General features: G+C 39.2%; 1 protein-coding gene across 1 annotated transcript in view; it reads left to right on the forward strand.

The window, feature by feature from the left end:
* The first annotated feature begins 2,408 nt into the window (after positions 1-2,408).
* plcb3 (phospholipase C, beta 3 (phosphatidylinositol-specific)) overlaps positions 2,409-21,542 on the forward strand; it is a 40,256-nt gene continuing 21,122 nt past the window's right edge. The window contains exons 1-2 of the mRNA XM_025057190.1: positions 2,409-2,786; positions 15,598-15,684. Of these exons, the coding sequence (XP_024912958.1) occupies positions 2,430-2,786; positions 15,598-15,684 (444 nt within the window). The 5' untranslated portion in view covers positions 2,409-2,429. The remainder of the gene's footprint in view (positions 2,787-15,597; positions 15,685-21,542) is intronic.

Raw genomic sequence — 21,542 nt, forward strand, 5'->3', positions numbered from 1 at the left:
TGCCAAAAAAATCTGTTGCTCCATAGTTTTTCTTTTTTTCTTTCCTTTTGAGAAATCCAACATGTAATATTGTTTGGCAGAAGTATTTGGACAGGACTGGACTGTAATTGCACAGTCTCCTTTGCTCACTGGCCTCTCAAAACACATGTTGCCTGTGACACAGAGGAAAATTACCTGATGACTTCTTCAAGGCGACTTCCTGAGAACCCGGCAGACTTTTTCCTGTTGCAGTTTCAATGCCATCATTCTGGATACACGTCTCTTTGTCCGAGTGTCCGTGTAGCACGCACACTGGCAGTTGTGAGCTGTTTATGCGGTTTCCAATAACTGCGATGGCCGCTCATGTATTTAAATAACATCATTGACAGCAGGTGTAATCTGTCACTGTCACCACTGAGCAAAATCATTTACAACAGGATTAATTTCCAGCATCAGGCGACAGGAATTTACTTACTCCTGTGATATAAAAGAGATTACGCCTTGGTTCAGAGGTTAGCGACTTTTATTGACATTTAATTGCAAAGAGATTAACCAGATGATTAATATCTGGTTAATTATGAAGCAAAGCAAGTTAATTATCTGAGAGAAGAAAAAGACTGGAAAATCTGTCAGTCAGCCTCTTTATGACGCCTTTAATCAGCTTGCACACTGTTTGATTTCCCAGCACTCTGATGCTGTGCCAGCAGCACACCGTTTTCCTATGGTTTTATGAAGCACTGGATTTTGGTTCATGACAGTTCTGTGACTGCTCCAAAAACACTCCAGTTTCATACTGGCCCTGCATGAGACTCTTACAGCCAAGTGCTTATTAAAGAGGCCGATTTTGCTCATCAAGGTCAGTGTAGTCATACTTTTGTTTTGGATCAACATGATGTGTTAAGATATATTCAATTGTAATGTTTAAATGCCATAAAAAAACCAACATTTTCAAATTGCAAAAAAGAATTGTAGGATGCATTCAGGATCTTAAAATACAACCCACGAGGCAAAATAATCTGGCCCAGTGATGGGCCACACATCCTGTTTTATTTGGCACCAGTGAGATACCGACTTTTAAGGTGTGTTCACAAAGTCATAGTTGGCTTCATTTGGGTGACACAAATGCAGAAAATGATATAAGTATTGATTGGTGTTCTTGTATAAATCCTGCTCCACTCACTCTAACAGTGTCTTAGTTATTACCAGGCTAAAATGATCATCATCCACATCTGCTTCAACACATTTATAATCAGTGACATCAGGTCCGTGATTCATTTTTATGGTGTTTTCTAAACAATGTTGGGTTCATGTTCCTTTTAACAGCTTCTAGTTGTATCTTTATCTTTGCTTTCTGCAATCTGCCGCTCACACACATTTTGGGTAGCATTTAATTTTTGGTTTGGTGGATAGCATTTAGTTGAAATGGCGTTTTTAAAAGGCAGACTTAGACCTACTTTTTTAAGTAAACGTACCACAGCCACACCAGTGCACATTTACAGCATTACAATGCTGTAAATGCACCATGATGCAGTCTTCCTCCTGGTTTAGGTTGGTTCGCAGTGGCACAGCAATAAAATGGTCAGATCGGTGACAACGTTTTTTTAATGTTATTGTTTCTGGTAACTCAACTGGTGAAAGGCAGCGATAGAAATATTTCCTCCTAATAATGATTAAAGAGAGCTTTCACTTCCTGTCAACTTAGGTATTGTGTTTGACTTCTGTTTTACCTTAAAACACACTCAGAGTGGACCATATCTAATTCTAAAATTCAGGACCACAAACTTAAACTGATACTTTTTTGGTGTTATACTTGGCAGCCACCTTTGATGTGAGCTTGTCTAAAAGTTGGGTGAGATACAGGGACTGATTAATGTGGACATTTAGAAAAAAAGGGAGATAAATAAATGGTAATTTTTTGAAAGCAAAACCACACAACAAAGAGGTGAAGTTTGACCATTTGAGCAGCTTGTCAAGCAGACGGAATAAATTGAAGCAGACTGAATTCAAACACACCCCCTCTCTCATTACTCATTCACTCAGTCAGATGCTCTCTCTCTCTCTCCATTTGGAATCTTCTTTTTCCCCTCAGAAAACATGTAGGGAGGAGAAGAGGAGGAGGAGGAGAAACGAAGAAGAAACGGTCCAGTCGGAGAAGACAAGAGAGAGAAAAGAAGACGAAAAGAAGAAGAAACGCTCCAGTCGGAGAAGACAAGAGAGAGAAAGTTGGCAGAGTTGAAGAAAAGGAGAGGGGTCGGTCAGATGGGAGGAAGTGAGGAAGAAAGGAGTCGCTCAAGTGCGCGATTTGAGGATACCTCGCAAATAAACAAACATATGAATCCAACCTTATAATAAAAGGCGAATTACAGGCGCGTCACCGCGGTGCGTGGACGCGGACAAGATAGCGGCGGTGCGCACAGAAACTGGTGAGTCCTGTCTGGATTTCACTCCTCATGATCGTCCCCTCTCTTGCTGAAGCTGTGTTAACTTTTTTTTTTCTTTTTAAAAGTCAGTGTCTGCAGAAAAGAACTTCCCCTCCGCCCGGCCTCTCTGAGCACCGTCTCCCCGGAAAAGAAGGAGAGCAAGAAAGAAGCTCCGGAGTGGAAGTGAAGGACGCCGGGTTTTGTTCCTTCCGAGCAGAGCAGAGCAGAGCAGAGCAGCTCCACGCAGCCGGGTTTAGGCGTTGGCACCCGGGCAGGCAGTCCCTCGCCATGGCCGGGGCCAAGCCGGGGGTCCACGCGTTACAGCTCAAACCTGTTAGCGTCCACGAAGCCCTGAAGAAGGGAGGGAAATTCATCAAGTGGGACGAGGTGAGAGAGAAGAATGTTCAAAAACTTGTCTCCTGTCACGACAATACTGTCGTAATGCTGTGTTGTTTTGCAACTGTTAATTCAAGTGAACCAGAGTCGTGTCGTAGTCTATCAGTGTTCCTGGGAAACGTGCTGTTTGACTTCAACGACAAATGACTGTTTTTGACAGTTTTTAGGCCCCGTGTGTGTAATGTACCATTAATGAGCATGTGCTGTGCGCAGGTGTGTGTGTGCACTCACTCATGTGGTTGAACAAAGTAGTCCACTATACTAACACGGAGAAATGCGAGTGTGTGTTTTGTGTAAATCAGATACTCCAGTAAAATTCCCCCACCGTTGCCAACAGGCTGCAGTGCTTTTGAATGTGTGTGTTGTGTTGTTGTTGTGTTGAGTTCTTGTCAGGCCGGTTCTCTCCAGGCTCGGGTTTTAGTTTCCTTCTTTACACCACTCTCTCCCCTTTTCTCCTCTTTCCTCGTGCCTTTCTTTATTTCTTACTTTATTTCCTACTCTCTGTGGCCCTGCAGTCATGACTCTCTGTTCGGTTACACCTCAGGATTACAGGAGAAAACACCTGTCAGACTGGAAATCCGTAAAGGTCACCTAGGCCGCTGAGCACAAACCTGGATTTTCATATAAAACCCCACCATTAAAATGTATTCTAATAGAGCATATTTTCTCTTTAGTTTCTCTTCATCTGTTCCATTTAAAGCTGCAGCAAACCCTACTGTGCACTGGCTTATCACTGTAGTGTACTAGCACTTGTTTTCTGCGTGTGTGTTCAGCAGTTTTCAGCAGAGAACAACCAGGTGTGTGTCCATGTGTCTGAACGTCCGTTAATGATTAACTCTGTGGCTAAGAATCACTGTGGGCAGCCTGTGTCTTCTATTTGGAAACACCTGCTTAATATTTACCTAATAAACTAATGTGAAATGTGTGTGTGGGTTTTTAATAAAGCCCACTTCCAAGCCCTGACTTGGCCTTTCACAATAGCAAACACTGTGATGAATGATACAATTACAAATGCACTGTAGGACTCACTTAATTTTGTTGGCTTATATTAAAAGCAGTATTCCCACAGTGTATAATTCCTTTGTGGGATTTAAAGGATACTGAAAGAAGTAATAGTCATCGTACATCAGTCAATATAATATTTATTGTGATAGTCTGGCCTAAGAGGCATGAATTGATACGTTTGGACCATTGTAGGTTTGAATCACACAGATGTGTATGTACTGTATGTTAAAGAATGCCAAATATCATGCTCTGTTTCAAAGTAAGCCCAGTGCAGCCTAGTTTTCCGTGATGCCAGACTATCTGGATATCAGACTATATATGTCTTAGATCCAACTTTTGCTTGACTGAAACCAAGGGATTCCTCCCATGCAGTTTGTATGACAATCAAGGCCATGTCTGGGATCCCTGTCGACCTCTTCAAATGTAATCAACACCAAGTGTTGTTAATGTTGGATTTTACCAGTGGAAGCAGAGGTTTCTCTGCATGTGCAAAAGTGGAGCAATTTAGTGTCTGCTGTGAGATGTGGCTGAAGAGAGCGCTATCGAGTCTGTTTAGTCTTTTTGCCAGGTGTTGTGTAGCCTCCCAGGATTCTGCTGTTCCTCCTTGAAGCACTATCATGTTTTCTGCGATAACTGTTTGGGTGGGAGAGCATTGTGTAGTCTGTCATGTCCTGGCAGATAATGTATGTTTTGGTTTCTCTAAAGCTGTGGTTCCCACATCCTTTTTGATGATGAATTGTATTTCCAAAAAGGAAGATTTTTTTTAAAATTTACTTGCACTATATTGAGTTGTTACAGGATTTCTGGGGGCAGCAACAGGCCAAAGTAAACATTTTAAGAGCGTGGAAGATTTTAATTTACACCACAGTCAACAACTTCATTACTTCAAAGTAAACTGTAGCAGGAACTGCTTTTTCATATTAACAGTAATGTGTTAATTTGGTTTGTGTGTGTCCAGTTTTTCCAGGGATGCTGCCCAATTCCGTCAGAGTCACATGTAAACACAGCTTCTGATTGCCTGACGGAATGACAACTTAATTGGTTAAAAGTAAACAACTGGTCAAACAGAAAGGCTAACACAACATAATAATGATGCGAGATGTGTGTGTGCATGTGTGCACTACGGGTGTTGGTCATGCCTGTGAAGAAGGGTCTTGTCACGCAAACAGTGACTGCCTTGTCCTTTTGATTTCCTTTCTTTCCTTGTCCGTCTCACGCGTACACTTAATCTGACTGTTCTTCTGCTGTATCATTGTCTCAAAGGGAATTCCCAGAAAATGCTTTATCTGCAGATTTGGTTGTGAACACTACAAAACTTACACATGCTTATCTATGGAAGTGTTGCTTCCCCACTTTTCACCCTGTTCAGTTCCACATCTCACATGCTTTGTTGGGGGTTAGAAGAATGAGGAACACTGGGAGTAATGGGATTGGATAAAAAAACATCCTGTGAGAATTTTTATGGCCATAATATTCATTGTTAATCATTAAGTAGGTTGGGCTAATACAGGTATTATCTATAGCAGTGACCCATGATCCTCCTTAAGCTAAAAACCACAACGTTGCTCCGCAGTATGTAGTCCAGTTTTATCCCATTTTATTTGCTTTAAATCTGCATGACTCGCGAGTCTCACACTTAAAGTAGTAAAAATAATCATCAGGATCCTTTAGTGCAACGTTTAGGGAACCAAACTGTTTTCATTTGTAAACCTTGGTTCCAGTGTGGCCAAAGGAAAACATGATTACATTAAATAGGTCACTGGCTGAGAAAGGAAAATACACCCCCCCTCCAAAAAAGTCATAAATTATTATCATATTATAAAAAATGTTTAATCAGTAAAAACAAATGTTTTTAAACATGAATTTACTCTGCAACAGTAGCGACACATCCACTACGTCTCACTGTACTGCTTGATTTTTACCAAAACAGCATGAGTAACACTTGTATTCTCGCTCAGATATTCCATAGTCCTTAGTCACTTCAGAAGCACAGCAGACTTAGTTTTTTTTCTTTAGCTTTTGGAAATCATCACAATTTATTTCCAATTTCCTAAATAACATCATCAAATTGAAATACAAAATGTGATCATTTAAATGATACCCAAAGTAAATTTTAAAGTTTTAAAGCAACAGACATTAAAGCATCTTTTTTCCAGGGTCAATTCATGTTTTTGTTGTCATTCATGTTCTTTTTGATGTCAGTGTATAATATCAAGAAATAAACAGGCCAGAATAGGCGCTGCTGTCTAAGAAATACCTTATTTGTGCACACAAATTTAAGTAGTTGTTTTCCCCGTTGGGGAGGTACGTACAATTTATTCCTTATAGTGATTATAGCCATGATAAACAACAGTAAGTGTTAGCTACTGAACCACTTGTTGCACGGTCAGATTTTAAGAGAGGGAGCACAGGGGTTATACACAGTGACTGTGGTGCTCTACTGGGAAATGTGACCACTGGCCCACATCCCAAAAGATGGCTTGCTTCTTGAAGGACTAAGTAAAGTGAGAGAAAAATTAGGGCAGACACACAAACCAAGAAGTGCCTGAGGGCTGTGCAGTTTGTTTACATGAGAAACCTAAATTTTGACCTCATCCCTCGCTCTTGGTGCTCTCTGCCCCGTCTCTCTGCCCTTTTACCACATGACTCATGTCTTCATCTCTATTCTTTCCTTTTTTTTTTTGCAGAGTAAATATTTTCCACTTCTTTTCTTTTTTTTTGCAGAGTAAATATTTTCCAACACATGGACCCTAGCAAGCTAGCATTATAGATAAATGTGATGTGTGTGTATATATACGGAGGCTATAGTTTTTAATCAAAATTAAAAAGCCTTTGACCTTACACTGTTGCTTAGAGTTGGAGAATGGATAGAGAGGCATATAACACACATAAATTTAGAATTTTGTGAAGATTAAAAAGAGGAAGAAATAATATGAGATTCATTTTTTAAATTCAGCAGTTTTCTGTTTACTTTGCAGGTCAAGGTGGCAAATATTTTTAACATGGGTACTCCTGAGTAAAAAGTAAAAATATTTTGACTTTTGAAACAAGTATAATAGGTGTGTGGTGTAAACGTTCTTTCCCTGCAGAAAGCCCATGAGAGATTCCTTTAAAATAAGTTTTTTTACAGGGGTCATTCATTTTGTCCTCATCCATATGCCCCCTCACTCCTTTATTCATTTACCTCTCCTACGGACTATCTACGGCTGTCACTGAGCAGCTGCTGTCATCTCTTCCTTGTCTAATCTTTGGGCCTCACAACAAAACCTCTGTTTCTTAATGGCCTTGGGAATTCTACTGTAGGCCCATCAAATGACTCGCACAGGGGGGAGGATGCATTCCAAGTTGACCCTCTCTCTTCAGCATTTTGGCCTGTATTCACATGAGCACTCATATTTGTGTGTATGTGTGTAGCTGTTTTGTTCAGGGTGTGTGTCTTTCACTTTGAATAACTTCCTGTTCCAGCTTGTTGCAGTGCTCTAAAGCCAAACCATTTTCCTCTTCTCTCTGCCTCCCTCCCTCACTCCCTCTCGCCTTTGCCTCAGCCATCACCGCCACTGCTGCTCCGCCCTCTGTGGCCCGGCCACAATTCAATTTAGATAAATTCCAACTGGAATTTGGTTCAAATTCCCCCTAAACAACCAATTAAACTAACACAGACAGACAGTTTGTCTACAGAACTGTTTGGCGTTTCATCAAGTGTGCCTCTAAGTGCTTTGATATGAATCTCAAAAGTGCACAGGAGTCGACTAAACAATCATCTCCGCCTCAGTGTTTGTAGGTTTCATCAGCTGGATTATATTATTATGCTGTGGGGTCCAAATGTTCCGGACCACATTTCCATAAGTCCCAACGTTGAAGTGTTGTCAGANNNTGCGGTTCACTGTGACGCGCGTCCTATGTATGCCTACTGTACAACAAAAGCTCACTTCTAGATGTCGGCTCTGCTCAGAACCATATGAGAGGAGTATTCTCCTCCACATTTCTGGACTTGATTTGTTTGTGTTTACGTTGCACAAATACAGAGAAACCAGGGCTTTTAAACAAAGTCACGTAGGATCACGTTCATTAATTGAGCAGAGGTTTGGGACGTGACATTTTTTTTGAGCTCAGAGGTTTTGGCTCGGCTTCAGATCCCCGTAATTCGAGCAACACATGACGGACCATAAAATGTTGCATTTCAAAGCAGTTTCCTGTAATTTGGCAGCCCCTATAGACGGCACTGCTGTTTGTGACCGGCTCACAGAGAAGACGGCTGAGGACATTACAGATATGTCCTGCATTAGCTTCACTTTTATTCAGTGTTGTTGTCTAACTGGATGGACAGCAGACACTTGATTTCTGTTCTATCCCAACACTGTGTCGCCTGTTATCACATGCCACATCAAACGTGGAGGAAGAAGCATGCACATGTGTGAGCTGACTGTTCCCACACTGGAGTTTGTCCTGCTCAGCTCAACAGGAGATTTCTTTATACAGGGATTTTCATAAATGTATACAATCTCTCTTCACACAAACTCCTTTTCTCAAGCAATTGTTTTTGCAAAATCCTCATAAATCTCCCCATAAGATGTATTGAGAAAAGGGTAAAAAAAATAACTGACCAGGAGTGGATAATTTCTAGTGCAACTTTGTCACATATGGAAACTTGTTTCCTTTAAGAGTCCCTATTGATTAGCACATTAACGTTTTGACATAAAGGAAAGAATTTTACTCGGTTTTAGCAAACTGTTTTGGTTAAAATCTAGGTAGCTTGTGAATGCTATGCATACAGTGGCTAGTTACTATTTAAACTTTATCTATTAATGTCTAGCTTCTGTGTTTTACTTGCATGTTGTGTTACTTTTGACATAGACCAGAGTGATTTTTAAAATATTAAATACAAATAAAAAGTAAACAAAAGTTAGAACTTGCAATGAAGCTGAATCAGTGGTGGCAAATTTTATGCAGAGCACACAGAAATCACCTGTCTCAATAATTCCTCAAGAATTGTATGAATACATCAGGTAAATAATTCACTTTTTTTATTGTTCTGAAAACTTTTTATCATATAATTACAGCCTGTCTCAGTATATTTCCATGTTTACATCGGAAACTTGTTCTCTGGCATAAACTAATGGTAAAAAGGATACCTCTTTAACATCACTTTCCTTCAGTTTATTCCGGTTAGTGTATGTTAAGTGTAAGGATACGGTTTTCATAATTATGTAGTTTCTCCTTGTTATTGCGAAATCACAAGAAACGAGAAGAAGTGTTTTCATTTTCTTCCAATGAGAGACAGGGAATCCATTAAAATGTTAGGAATGTATTTGCAAGTAAATTGGAAACATGTTTACGGTGTTAGATATCACTCTAACATGTATTCTTCCTGTACCCTTGGCCTCTGGCAGGTTAGAATATAAATAGCTGGGTTTTTTTTTGTTGCTTTGTGAGATGTTTCCCAAAATGTTGCAGCACTGAAAAAACAATTAGTCCTTCTATAAATCAGACGTTGTATGTACACATGTTAGGAGTTAAGGCTTTCACAACCTGCACTGCTTTGATATACAAGAGAGGTTTTTCTAGTGGCTTGGGAACTACTTCACACCTGAAACATGACAGATCGTTTTTCATAATGGAAGGGTTTCTTACATTATAGAACAGTCTATTTTGCTAGCAGTGTAGTTATGGGTAGGTGGACAGTTGTTTATTTTTTTTCTATTAAGATGAGTTTTTTTTAAAATGCAAAACAACGTTAAGAGGAAAGATAGTGAGGAGTGCAAAAGATAAAAAAAAAAAAAAGGTTGAGGAGGAAACACAGAGCAGTGTGAAGTTTTGACGCTGTAGCGGGAAACGCCGCTGACATCCTGACACGGAGGTAGGAATTGAAGGGAGGGAGAGAGAGATGAGAGAGGGAGATGGAGAACAGAGGAGAGGGGTGGAAGGTCAACCACAGCCACATGTGAAGTGTGGCAATGACATCTGGACCACTCCTCTTTTTTTTTTTCATCTCTGAAAATGTTGCCTCATTCATACTTTCCTGACTGTGTTGTCATCACTGCTCTTTCCTTCTCCCTGATTTGCTTAGCTGTTCATTTTTGGACTGAAATTTAAAAACAATCTCAACTTAACAACTCTCATTTCTGTTAGCTGGGGGGGGGGTTGGGTTGCACCAACCACCTGTAATGTTTAAGGTACACACACCCCTTAAGGCAAGCAACCACACCCAGCATGCATTTCAGTTTGTCAACACTGAACAAATCTCAAATTAAATATTATTAAATATATATATATTTAAAAACTATTATTTATACAGTATCTCTTTATCAGAAGTACTGAGAAAGTAGTAGGACTAAACTTCTTGATTTTCAGCCCCAAGTATTACGGACTGTCTGAATGTCAAATATACATTTTGGCTTATCGAGTAAGTATTTACTTTTTAATTTTAATTTTCTTTTATAATAATTACCATGTAAATATATATTTTTTAGTGTGCACTAATGCATTTGCCTTGCACACTTTTGTCTTCTTATAGTGTACATGACTTTGTTCTATTTTTTATTTTGTTCTCCCCTCACGTGAGTCCAACGGGGACCTGTTGTCGTCAACTCTGACCATGTTTCCAAAGCAGCTGCTGAAACGCAGTGGCCTTTCTGACACCACTCCCACAGGCCGTCACACAAAAACACACACATGCACACAGAGCGGCCGACCAAAGGTGTACTTGGAGCAGCTGCTGTTATCAGGTCTTCAGTAATGGCTGATAATATTCTACACAGAAAGGTACAAAGAGTGACAGAACAGCTACACGATCGACTGTTACCTGGTTGTACCTTGTAAGAGTGTGGATTTCATGGGGACCAATTAGATGGTGGCTATTTGACCTTAGCCCTAGAGGGTGGTCCATCGTGTGCATGTGTGTGATGAGCACAGATAATGAGGGTCAGGGCATCGACAAGGGGTCTGGAGAAAGAGACACTGTGTTCTACCAATTAAGGAGAGAAGGGATTAAGAAAGGTGAAGGACTGTTGACGAGGGGAGGATGAACATGAGAGTGAAAGGAGAGGCGGAGATTAGACTTCAGAAGTTTTCTACATATGGCAGTTGATTAGGGAGTGGGCTGGGGTCCAATTATAGACCTGCCACCCACAATCGCACAAAAACACTCAGCGGGGAGCGCTGTTGTGGTAAATAAGTGGTGCTGAAGTGAAGGGTATGTGCTAATGATTTCCTGTGGAGGCTTCTAATATTTTACACTTAATTTCTACATAAAATAAAGTGCTGGAAAAAAGATCAGTATGTATAATTTAGGCTGTCACATGCAGATAATGCCCAATGTAATATCTAATGTGTTGTCTGGTCATTTGTGGTACATGTTTGTGCATGACTTTGTGGTTCTTGTAGTATGGGTGATGTTGTGTTCCCGCTCACATGAGACACATACATTCTTGTGAGTCAGTGTTTTTCCTGAGACCTGTCCCACAGGAAATCCCCATTTACTGCCAAATGGGTTCACTGTTTTATTATCAGAGATACCACAGGGATCTTGCTGTGTGTTGATTTTATTCCTGGGTGCTTAACTAAGCAGAAGCCGTTCCAGTGGCTCTAGTATAGAGTATGTTCCCGTACGATATGATTTAAAGGCCATCCCTTCATAAAGGAATTGGCATGTAGCGTGAAAAAAAAAAACCCCAACTTTCTTCCACGCCTTGGCAGCGCTCCCTAATTGTTCCACCTCGGTACAGTGATGCACACAGAGATCTGAAATCCTCCCTTAGTCATCGAAGAGCACACAGCTCAGTGTGTAGCCAGAATAATTCAGTTTGAAAAGTGCAAAATGCTCAAGTTGCAATGGAGCAAATTTATCTCTTTGGGCAAAGCTCCCAGTTATGGGAAATGCTGCATATCAGTGATAGGCAGCACAGCCGAGCAGCTGTGTCAACACTCTGAAAGCATACTTGTGCCTCACTATGACATTTTTGCATTTTTTATGCTCCTCTGCACAAACACAGCCTATATCATCTGATAAAGAATATTGACACACTTCCTTATGTTAATGTTTGTTTGTTGTGAGGAAGTATATTCTTGCATCTCTTGTGAACATGGACTGTAGTCATTATCAGATAAACCTTACAGCTGAATCCCAAGTGAGGCCTTATCTTTTTATAGCCTGTTTGTAACTGGGTCTTATTTGGAGGTATAGTTGTGAAGTGTGTCACCATACAGTTTCAGAGCAAGGTCTTTGTGTTTGCTGTGTTAATGTATTAATAATTATACAATTAAACGTTATGACCTGCTAAAAAAGTTTAAGTATTAATTCTTGAGATGGCCCGTTGTGTGAGATTTAGCTGATATTTTATTTTTTGCCAGTAATAAATATACTTAGAAGCCAGACAGTTTGCTAGCTAAAGTTACAGTAGTAACTTAAGTCAGTTTATTAGGTAGTTCATTTTAGCCAAAATGGCTTAGGTCAGCCAAAATAATACCTGCCAAAATATCTGGTTATATAAGTTATAAAATAGGTAGTCACGGACATCTAAATATCCGTAACAGCTAGATAGCTATGGCTTAGTCATGTAGTAGCTAAAAGGTAACCCAAAGACAGCTGGATTTAGTTAAAGAAAGCAAAATGTGCTCTAGAAGTATTTGAATTTAGCAAAATTATAGCTCCAATTTAAAAAAAAAAAAATGTTAGCACCAAATTGCTAATTCTAAGACAAGGCAATTAAAATTGCTAGATGGTAGCCTAGAGATGGCCAAAAATAGAAGGAAGTTGGCCAAAATAGCTAAAAGGTAGCCAACATATATATAGTTGTTAACATATATATAGTTAACCATTACATATTTTAGTATACATTTTAGTTGTTAACATAACCATAACCATTACATATTTTAGTATACATTTGAAATCACCCTCCTTTACAAAGTTTGAGTCTTCTTTTCTTTTTTTAAAATTTCTTGTGCACAATCGTATTTTACAACTTCTTTTCTTTTTTTTAATTTCTTGTGCACAATCGTATTTTACATTTGAGTCTTTGATTTGGACTTTTGAACCGTGAGCCACATACTTAGTTGATTTATGTATGTATTTAATTATGTATTTAAAAACACAATTATTGTTGCCCGTGTTTGCACAGCTTTGCAGGAGGAACAAAGTTGATTGTTTGCAGTGTGTATAGCGTGCAGAAGATGAACAAACATGATCCATCGTGGCCCTGGATTTGCAAGCTTGGGTTTCACTGCAAGAGAAAGAAGTGTTCCGTGTTGACATTTGCAAAAGAGCATATCTGGCATCAGGTCACAGGCTTGAGATAATCACTCCATGAAATTGGATTTGGACCATTTTACTCTGGTTTCAGTGAGTAAAAAGCCATCGCAGTGAAGTAATAGTTTTACTTGTATTTATAAATGCACATTTACTAACTTATATATATTTTTTATAAATATACAAATAAACTTGATACAATTCCTATCTTAACCATTTGTTTCTGTTTCTATTTGAACCATTATCCTACCAACCTTCCCTCTCCCAATCCAAACACCCCCTTCCAACCATTTCTGTGTTAGCCAACCTTGGAGCCCAAACTAAAGGTAAGGTTCAGGTTTGTCATGCCATAGGACATAAGCAAAGTATAGTATAGTATAGTGAAGTACGGTATGGCATCCCTAAGTATGGTATGGTCTGATATTTAGTATGTTTTGTCAATGATGTTTATACCACCATATGAATTTGAATCAACCTTTTTCTTTCCAGTAATACAAAAGGCTCCTTTAAAAACGTTTTTAAATATTGCAGCCTGTGTGTCTGTGTCAGTTCTCATTCCTCCAGATCATCTCATCCAAAGCAGTTACATCAAGGGCAACTGGACTGCTTCAGTTTCTTGAAGACGTTTCACCTCTCATCCAAGAGACAAAATTGTAGAAGCCTCTTGGATGAGTGGTGAAACATCTTTAAGAAAGTAAGACAGTCCAGTCGCCCTAATGTGACTGCTCTGGATAGGCTGCAGTGTCTTAAAACAAGAATGAACTGGAAAATGTCATTTAAATGAGACAAGTGACAGCATTCATATTGACATTTTCTCTTGAACAGAGTTTGCATAACTCTTATTTATGTACCTGTTCCTCATTCTGGGCTAATCTTTCATTCTACTTCCTTATTATTGCTTTTATTTGTTTTGTTGTTTATTGTTTTGTTGTTTCTGGTTATTTTAGGGTTTATTTTCTGGGCTAACCTTTAGCTCATTTGTCTAAACAGCTGTTAATTGTGGGCTAATATATTGCTATGGTTTAGGTACTTCATCTAAATTTGGCCATCATTTAAGTTTAACTTCAAATCTCCTTATGGCTACTGACTGAACCAGCCTTTATGCTGGAAACATATTTAAATACGCAGTGATTGTACCTCACACTACCTATAAATCAAAGACCATCTGTGATGGCCACTGCGTCTGTGTTCATTGTGTAGCCTTCTCATAAATACTGCGATTGTATGTTGGCTCCTGACATTTCAGTGGGTTTGCAGGGAGACACTTCTGTCTTCTACCCATCTGGTGTAGTCGGTGATGATGCTGATGACGCTATGACTCATCTGTCACTGTAATGACAGGCAATCTGGAGCATCATCGCTGTTTACCCGAATGTCTGGACGATATTGGTGGATTAGTGAATGACCACTTACCACCGTAATCACAGGGCCATTGGAGTTGTGTGTGTGTGTGTGTGTGTATAATCACAGGGCCATTGAAGTTGTGTGTGTGTGTGTGTGTCTGTCTGCAATGATGATGCTGATGACTGGTTGATTCAAGCTTCTGTACTGTTATTATGATGCGCATGAATGAGAACATGACACCAAGCAGAATGTCTTTAGTATTTGAAAATGCTGCATGACACCCAACAGTGTATTTAAGTCAGTGTTGGCGTTCTGCATTTTCTAAGTTAACGAGTATTTATAAATCTGTCCCAATTTCCGACACATTTTTACTTAGACTGTTAAGAATCTCAGCTCTGTGGTTGCTTTCTGTTTATAATGAGCTAATACAGCCATAAGTATAATTTGTGTGTAAATAATAAAATTAATATTTTTGAGTTAATTGCATGTTTAAAAAGAAGGTCAACGATTGTTTGAAATGTCCTTACTTTGTTCTGCTGATTGTTGTTTCTTGTCTTAGACTCTACTAAAAACACAATCATTTGCTGTTTGAACAGAACTAAATTGTCAGTTACGAACACTCCCTGAGATACCTTTACTGATGTTACAGATACAGCAGGGATTGGTCTCATTTTCCCATAAACATTCATTTAAAATTCAGTAAATGAGTCACCCCAGGACTGTTTACTGTTTCCTAACAGGAGATGGTTGAACACTTAAAGCACTTAACACCAAAGTCAGAGTTGGAGTCGGTCTTGAAGTCCGGGTCCCTTGAGAAGGGTTTGAGTGAAGTGTGAGTTGAATCTTCAGGGTGTGAGTCAGACTGAAAGACAGAAGAAGAGTCTGAGACATGGGAGCACATTTGAGTCTGAAGGAAGTTAATTTCTCTGGCTAAATCTTCTTTTTCAGCCACCCACAGTTTATAACCCCAAGTTAAAATTCCAGTTATAAAAAGTGTTAATTTTTGTCATTTTTTTTGCTCTAGTCCAGTTACCTCCTGTTGTAAGTGGATTTGGATAAAAGCAAATAATTCTGTCCTTATTCCAGCATGGATTTTCATCCTAATATATTATCAAAATATGCACCAATATATTACTTATTTACTGTATGTGCTGATCTATTTGATAGTATCCGTTTCATCCAAACAGCTTTGTTTCTGTGGTTTTCCAGGAACCCAACAGTGGACCACCCACCCTGGTTACTCTAAAAGTGGACCCCGATGGGTTCTTCCTCTACTGGACTGGAGGGTCCAATCTGGTAAGATGCACACACAGAAATACACACATACCCACCAAGTGCTTGATGCAAAAGTGCAGACTGCTGACTGTCACTTATCTCCCAAAGTAGAGGAGCTCAAGTGCTAAACTAGCTGCTCTAAGTCAGACCACAGTGGGCTTTTAATGTACCATCCTAAGTGCCAATATGGATATTCCTCTTGTTCTCTATTGGCTTTAACTCTCCCACTTAACCACACTGCAGCTCTTCCAACTTTGACGTTCTTAACTGCGGTTTATTCCCTCCCTTCCTCTTCTCTCTCTTAGTGTCTCTTTGTTTTCTGCTATAATTTTATCCAGTCCATTAGTTTGGCCAAAATGGGTTTTATCAATTTGCCTGCATCCCTTTTTTCACCATCTCCTTGTTCCCTGGTGTCTCTTTGTGGTCTTCGTCCACTTTTACCATCCTCTCATCCCCATCCCTCGCTTCCCTGCTTAAGTCATTACTGCGAATTTACTGCTTACAGCATTAGGGAGGAATCATTAGCAGAAAGCAAGAGAAGATCCATGTGTACGTGTGTGTCTATCAGAGATGTTTGGAACGCATTGGATAAACCGAATTAAAGATCAGAAACAACAGTCTTTGTTTCATGACGTAAGTGCAGCTCCAGTCCGTCCTGAGTGTGGATTATTTCCTGGTCAGATCATGTAATGCCAGGGAGCAGCACAATTAGCTCTCCTCTGCTACACACACACACACACACACACACACACACACACACACACCAATACTTTATTCCCTCTTTATCTTTATCACACATTTATCACACACCCACATATCTTTATTCCCTCAAAAAGGTTATCCAAAATGACCTGTTGATGCGTGTTTATGTTAATATTATCAACAAGCTGCGTTTGCCCACATGTTCGGCCATGTGTGTCCGTGTCTACATATGTGGCCCACACACCAGCATGTCTGTCAGCACACGTGTCAACATGTGCTCACACACTCACGGTGTCTTTGTGCTCATTTAATCCTGGCGTGTTCTATCTGTGTAAGATGGTGTGGTGTTTAGATAGTAGGTCATTTGTCGCCCGAGGAGCCACGGTGACACTGTTTCACAGAGTCAAATCATATTTTCATTATGATTATGGTTATTTATTCTGATGAAACCATCTTCACACTCTGACTGCGGTTGTGTTCATATAATGAAAAAAGAAGACGTTGTGTAGAGAAGATAAGTCAAGAGTTGGTATCAAGGAAAAAATCATCATCATCATTTGACAATGAACCTTGTCAGTGCATTTATGAATAATGATGCATTCATTGTAAAGGGAGGGAGGTTTACAGGGTGGAGTTTCCTTTCAAATCATCATTTAGTCACTGAAACTGTGTTCCAAACCTTTTCTGTTTCTGCAGCAGGTTAGTTGGTCGTTCCTGCTCACCCTGTTCAACTGTGGTTAGAATGATCTCTGTGTGACTTTTGGGAGGGTTTATTTGAATAAAATTAAAGCTTATTATGTTTAAAAACCTGTGTAAACACCCTGACAAAAGAAAATAATAATTTTTTTTTTTTACCAGGGAAGTGGATAATTGTTTAGTTTTGTTTTCTTGCTCCCTAAAAGTTCATCTAAGGACATTACTACTCCCATGTCTGTGGGTAAAGTATGAGAACCTGAGCTTACAGAATATGCTATATATGTTTGCATATATTATACAAATTGGTTTGATTTTGGAGAGTCCATAATGTTAGAGTCCTAAACTGGAAATGTGATGTGATATATTCTGCTGATATTGTACGGTAACCTTTTGAAAACCTCCGTACATGTACTGCGTGTGAGGTGCTGTTACCCTGACCTTATAAACAACAATTCACCTAAAGGTAAATCTGCTTTTTTTTTTAATTCCATTTCTGCTCATACAAGGGAAAGTCACTTAAATCTTGCAATGTCAATTTTTAATCTTTTCCGCCCCCATTTACATTTTATTAAACCTAATACATGATAGCATTACTAAGTGTAATGTTCCCAACAGCGCCCAGTGTTGTTTGCATATTAGATAGATATGGACCAGGAATCCCCTTTTAAGAAATGTTTGCACAGCACTTCCAGGTCCATCTTTGTTGTTGTACTGTTTGGTGCAGAATTCCGCGTCATCATACTTTAAACTGAGCAGGGTAGGGCAGGTGCACATAGTACACCTGGAATGAAGCTGAACCAGCTAAATTAGCACTAGTTCCGACTCAGAGGTTAGTGCAAAATCTGTCTGCTTTTGAATGAGACTGATGTCATTGTCAGGCCCCTTTGCTAAAAGTTATAACTCTTCAGGTTATTTAGACGGAGGCCTAATAACCACCGGGTGGCAGAGACTAGCCCTTAAGGAATTTGAACCACGTCGGCTAATAACTTTTATCAGCATGACTGAAAAGTCGGCATCTATGTGTCCAAAAATGTACAGGTTTTGGACACATATTTAAACTGTAATCTTTAGTGCTGTAAGAAGAAGTTTCAAATGTTGCCTTTCCTGAACACCACTGGTTTTTCTAGGTACAATCTGGAAATAAAAGCAGTTTTGTTGGCTACTGTGCTCCATACATGCAAAATAATATTTTTCATGGTGCCATCGAAGATTGTATCAACAGTTTGTTGTTATAATGTTTACCTGGAAATATAGGAGAACTGGGAAACAGTTCATTTGACTCAGGTGCCAATGCATTTACCTTTGTTTTTTTAATCCTTTGTTAAGAGTGGCATTGTGTTCAGGGTTCTAACGTTGCTCAGTGCTGGTCACTGTCTGAAGAAGGCATTGACACATTCACGTGTCAAAGGCCAATTATGTGGACATGTTGGTATGGCATTTAGATTCTAAAATAGCCCTGCGACAAAGTTGTACTTTAAAGCTCTCTGCAGTAATTACTGTTGTTTCTAGTATTTCTAAGAAAATTCCTCACCAGTCAAACCCTGTGGTCAGGGCTGTGATGCCTTTTTTCGTTTCTTCAGCTTGTCTCTATATTGAGTTTCTACCGTGACGCAAGTCAAATTTGGCAAGTCGACATGAAAAGGGAAATTTTACTCTCCTACAGTTCTTCTCCACTCTGTGGCAAGGTGAAAATAAGTGTATCCAAATAACTGTGGCTTCAGTCACCTTTTCTGACTGTGATAATGTTAACACAGTCACGACTACTGTATATAGGAGATGGGATCGACTGAAGTGTCAAGACTGAAGAGTTTTTTGATTTTCTCGAGCGAAGCCTTTCTTTGACTTTGTGACTTCCCAGGAGATTTCAAATCTGAGCTGAATTAAAGGAGGACATGGGAACATAGATAATGAGAGTACTTGATAGACTTTAACGGAGATGACAAGGGTATTCTGGATGGAACCCATTTCTCTGAATAGAGGTACCTAAAATATTTAGTCTCCTGTGTGTTTTTAAACATTGCTGCTCTGCTCTTCTTATCCATTTAGGCTGTGAATCTTCAAGGAGGAAATATTGGCCAGATACTAATTAAATTGATAAAATATTGGAAGAAGTATTATAAAGTCAGGATTTTACCGAAATGTCTTAAATATACGTTTTTGCTTAAGATAGTACAGGTACTTCAACAGTTTAGTTAATATTGTGCTACAGAACATAGTTTATTTTAATGGATGTGCTGGCTGATTCCAAGTTGTGAACAATGTTCTTTTAATTTTTGTCCAGTTTATAAAAAGTGTTTTATAAAAATATTTAGTGTTGTACAAACACAATATCTGACTTTAAAATTGACGTTTGGAACACGTGCACATTTCATTTAGCAATTTATTCAGTGGGTATTGTTCAGAAATGTTATTGTAATTTTAGATATAAGGATGATATTGATATGACTGATCTTTAAACACTTTTTGAAGTTGATGGTAAAATGTCCCACATTGGATCCCTCTTGAGCTTCTGTAGAATTTCACCTTGCAGCTAGTTATTGATACTGTAACGTGCAACTGCATGAGAGAGGGAAGAAAAGACAATACGTTTTGTGCATTCAATCAGGTGCAATGATCCAGGACAGTTCTGTACTGAATCGTTATATGGAACAATGTTGGTACATCTGATCTACAGCATAAAACTGTCCAGCTTGTTGCTAGCACCATTCAAAGAAAAGAGGCAGAGAAGAGAGAGGGACAGAAAGAAGTAGAAAGAGGCTAGAATGTTCCACACTTGCAGTATTCAAGGCAAAGAAGGACACAGTACTGACACTGCGTTTTATGTAGGACAGAGATGAATGTGTAAAATAGCTCAGCCTCTGTGGATTTAGGTTTACAGGGACTCAGCATATTGAGAATTTTCAAAGCAGCACACAAGCTATTCCCAAACCACAAACATGAAGAGAAATTTAAGCTGAGTCACTTTGTTTTTCTTTTTGCAGTGACAAGACGATTGGGTCACTCAGCTCCAGTAAAGGTGTCAGCGTGTAAGCTAGTAGAACAGCAGTTTTTTTTTTTGTTTTTTTTGCGTCATCAGAGTTTCTTTCAGTTTTATCCCAATTGACTTCAGTTGCATCATCTGTCTGTCTCCTTTATTAAATTTTACATTTCCTTCCTAAGTCTTTATCTTCTTTCCTTTTGTGTATCTTAGTCCGAGGCAACTGAATCCACTTTACTTTTAATCGCCCTGGTCCCTTCCTCTATAAATTTTCTTCTACTCCCTTTCTCTATCTGTTCTATGTCACTTTCTCGTGGACACTCAGTTTGTTTAACATTATTATTTAAATATTCCTCACTTTGGATAGGTTCGTGTTTCATTTGTCTTTTTCTTTAAAACAGGGTTTACATTCCCCTCAAAGGATTCTTCCTGCTCCTGCAAATTGGCTCTTGTTATTTTTCCTCTCCTCCCCTTCTCCTTTCCTTCTTTCCTTAAACTCTCTTCTCCCTTTTCTCTCTACCTGTCTTCATCTTTTGTCCTTTCTATTTGCCTTTTCACTCTTGTCTATAGTCTTATCCGCCTACTCTCGACTTCTTTATTGTCTTTAGTCTTCTATCTGCTGCTCTGTCGTTTGTTTTTCTAATTGCTTCTTCTTCTTTTGCTCCTCTCGTCATCTTCTTTCTTTGGTGTCTTCTTCTACTCTACTTCTACTTTATTCTTTCCTCTTCTACTCTCTACTTTTTCTCTCTTCTCAGTCGTAGTCTTTAAATCCCTCAACGCTCAACTGCATTCGTGTACAATCCTATTAACGCTCTCCCAGTTCTAGTTGACAATGACTTCATCTAGTCGTAGCGAGCCACCGCCACGCTCTTCTGATTCATTACTGCTGCTCTGCAGGCTTGTATCTGTGTGGGCCGCAACACAGGGTTTAGGAAGTAATGACGGCTGCACTCACTGACATAACATAGAGGCCAAGTCATGTGTTAGTGTAACATGGTTGACACTGTTTGATAAAGCAGAGAGAGAGAGAGTTCACCTAAACAGTGCATACTTCACCAGTTTCTAACTGGGGTTGTAACAGTCTCAAAGTAAGTTGTAAAGTTTAAAAGCAAGGCTTGATTGATTGATTGTTATTAAAACATCCAAAATCAATCCTTTTAAACACTCCGACGCAGGGGAAGTATGTTGCATTTATATCACTTTATATAAGAGCAGTATATAATTTAGCCTTGAGGAAGACTGCTCAAAGTTATAAGTCTATAAACCTCCTTCTTTATGTCTCATAATGTTATCGAGTCCAGGTGTTAATGTAGTAGTAACATTTTGAGTTTCATATAGAATAATTAAGGGTTTTACTCAGCACTGTTAGGGGTGTACGGCTTCAAATATTAGTTTTTACAAAAATAAAAGCATGGCTGCCAACAGGGACACAAGGAAAACACATTATAGTGACTTGGTACATCAAGTCAGAACTATGGCTGCTTTACTGCTTATCTTAAGAATG

This window comes from Cynoglossus semilaevis, chromosome 1 (assembly GCF_000523025.1).
Source record: "Cynoglossus semilaevis isolate Cse_v1.0 chromosome 1, Cse_v1.0, whole genome shotgun sequence".
Classification (NCBI taxonomy): domain Eukaryota; kingdom Metazoa; phylum Chordata; class Actinopteri; order Pleuronectiformes; family Cynoglossidae; genus Cynoglossus; species Cynoglossus semilaevis.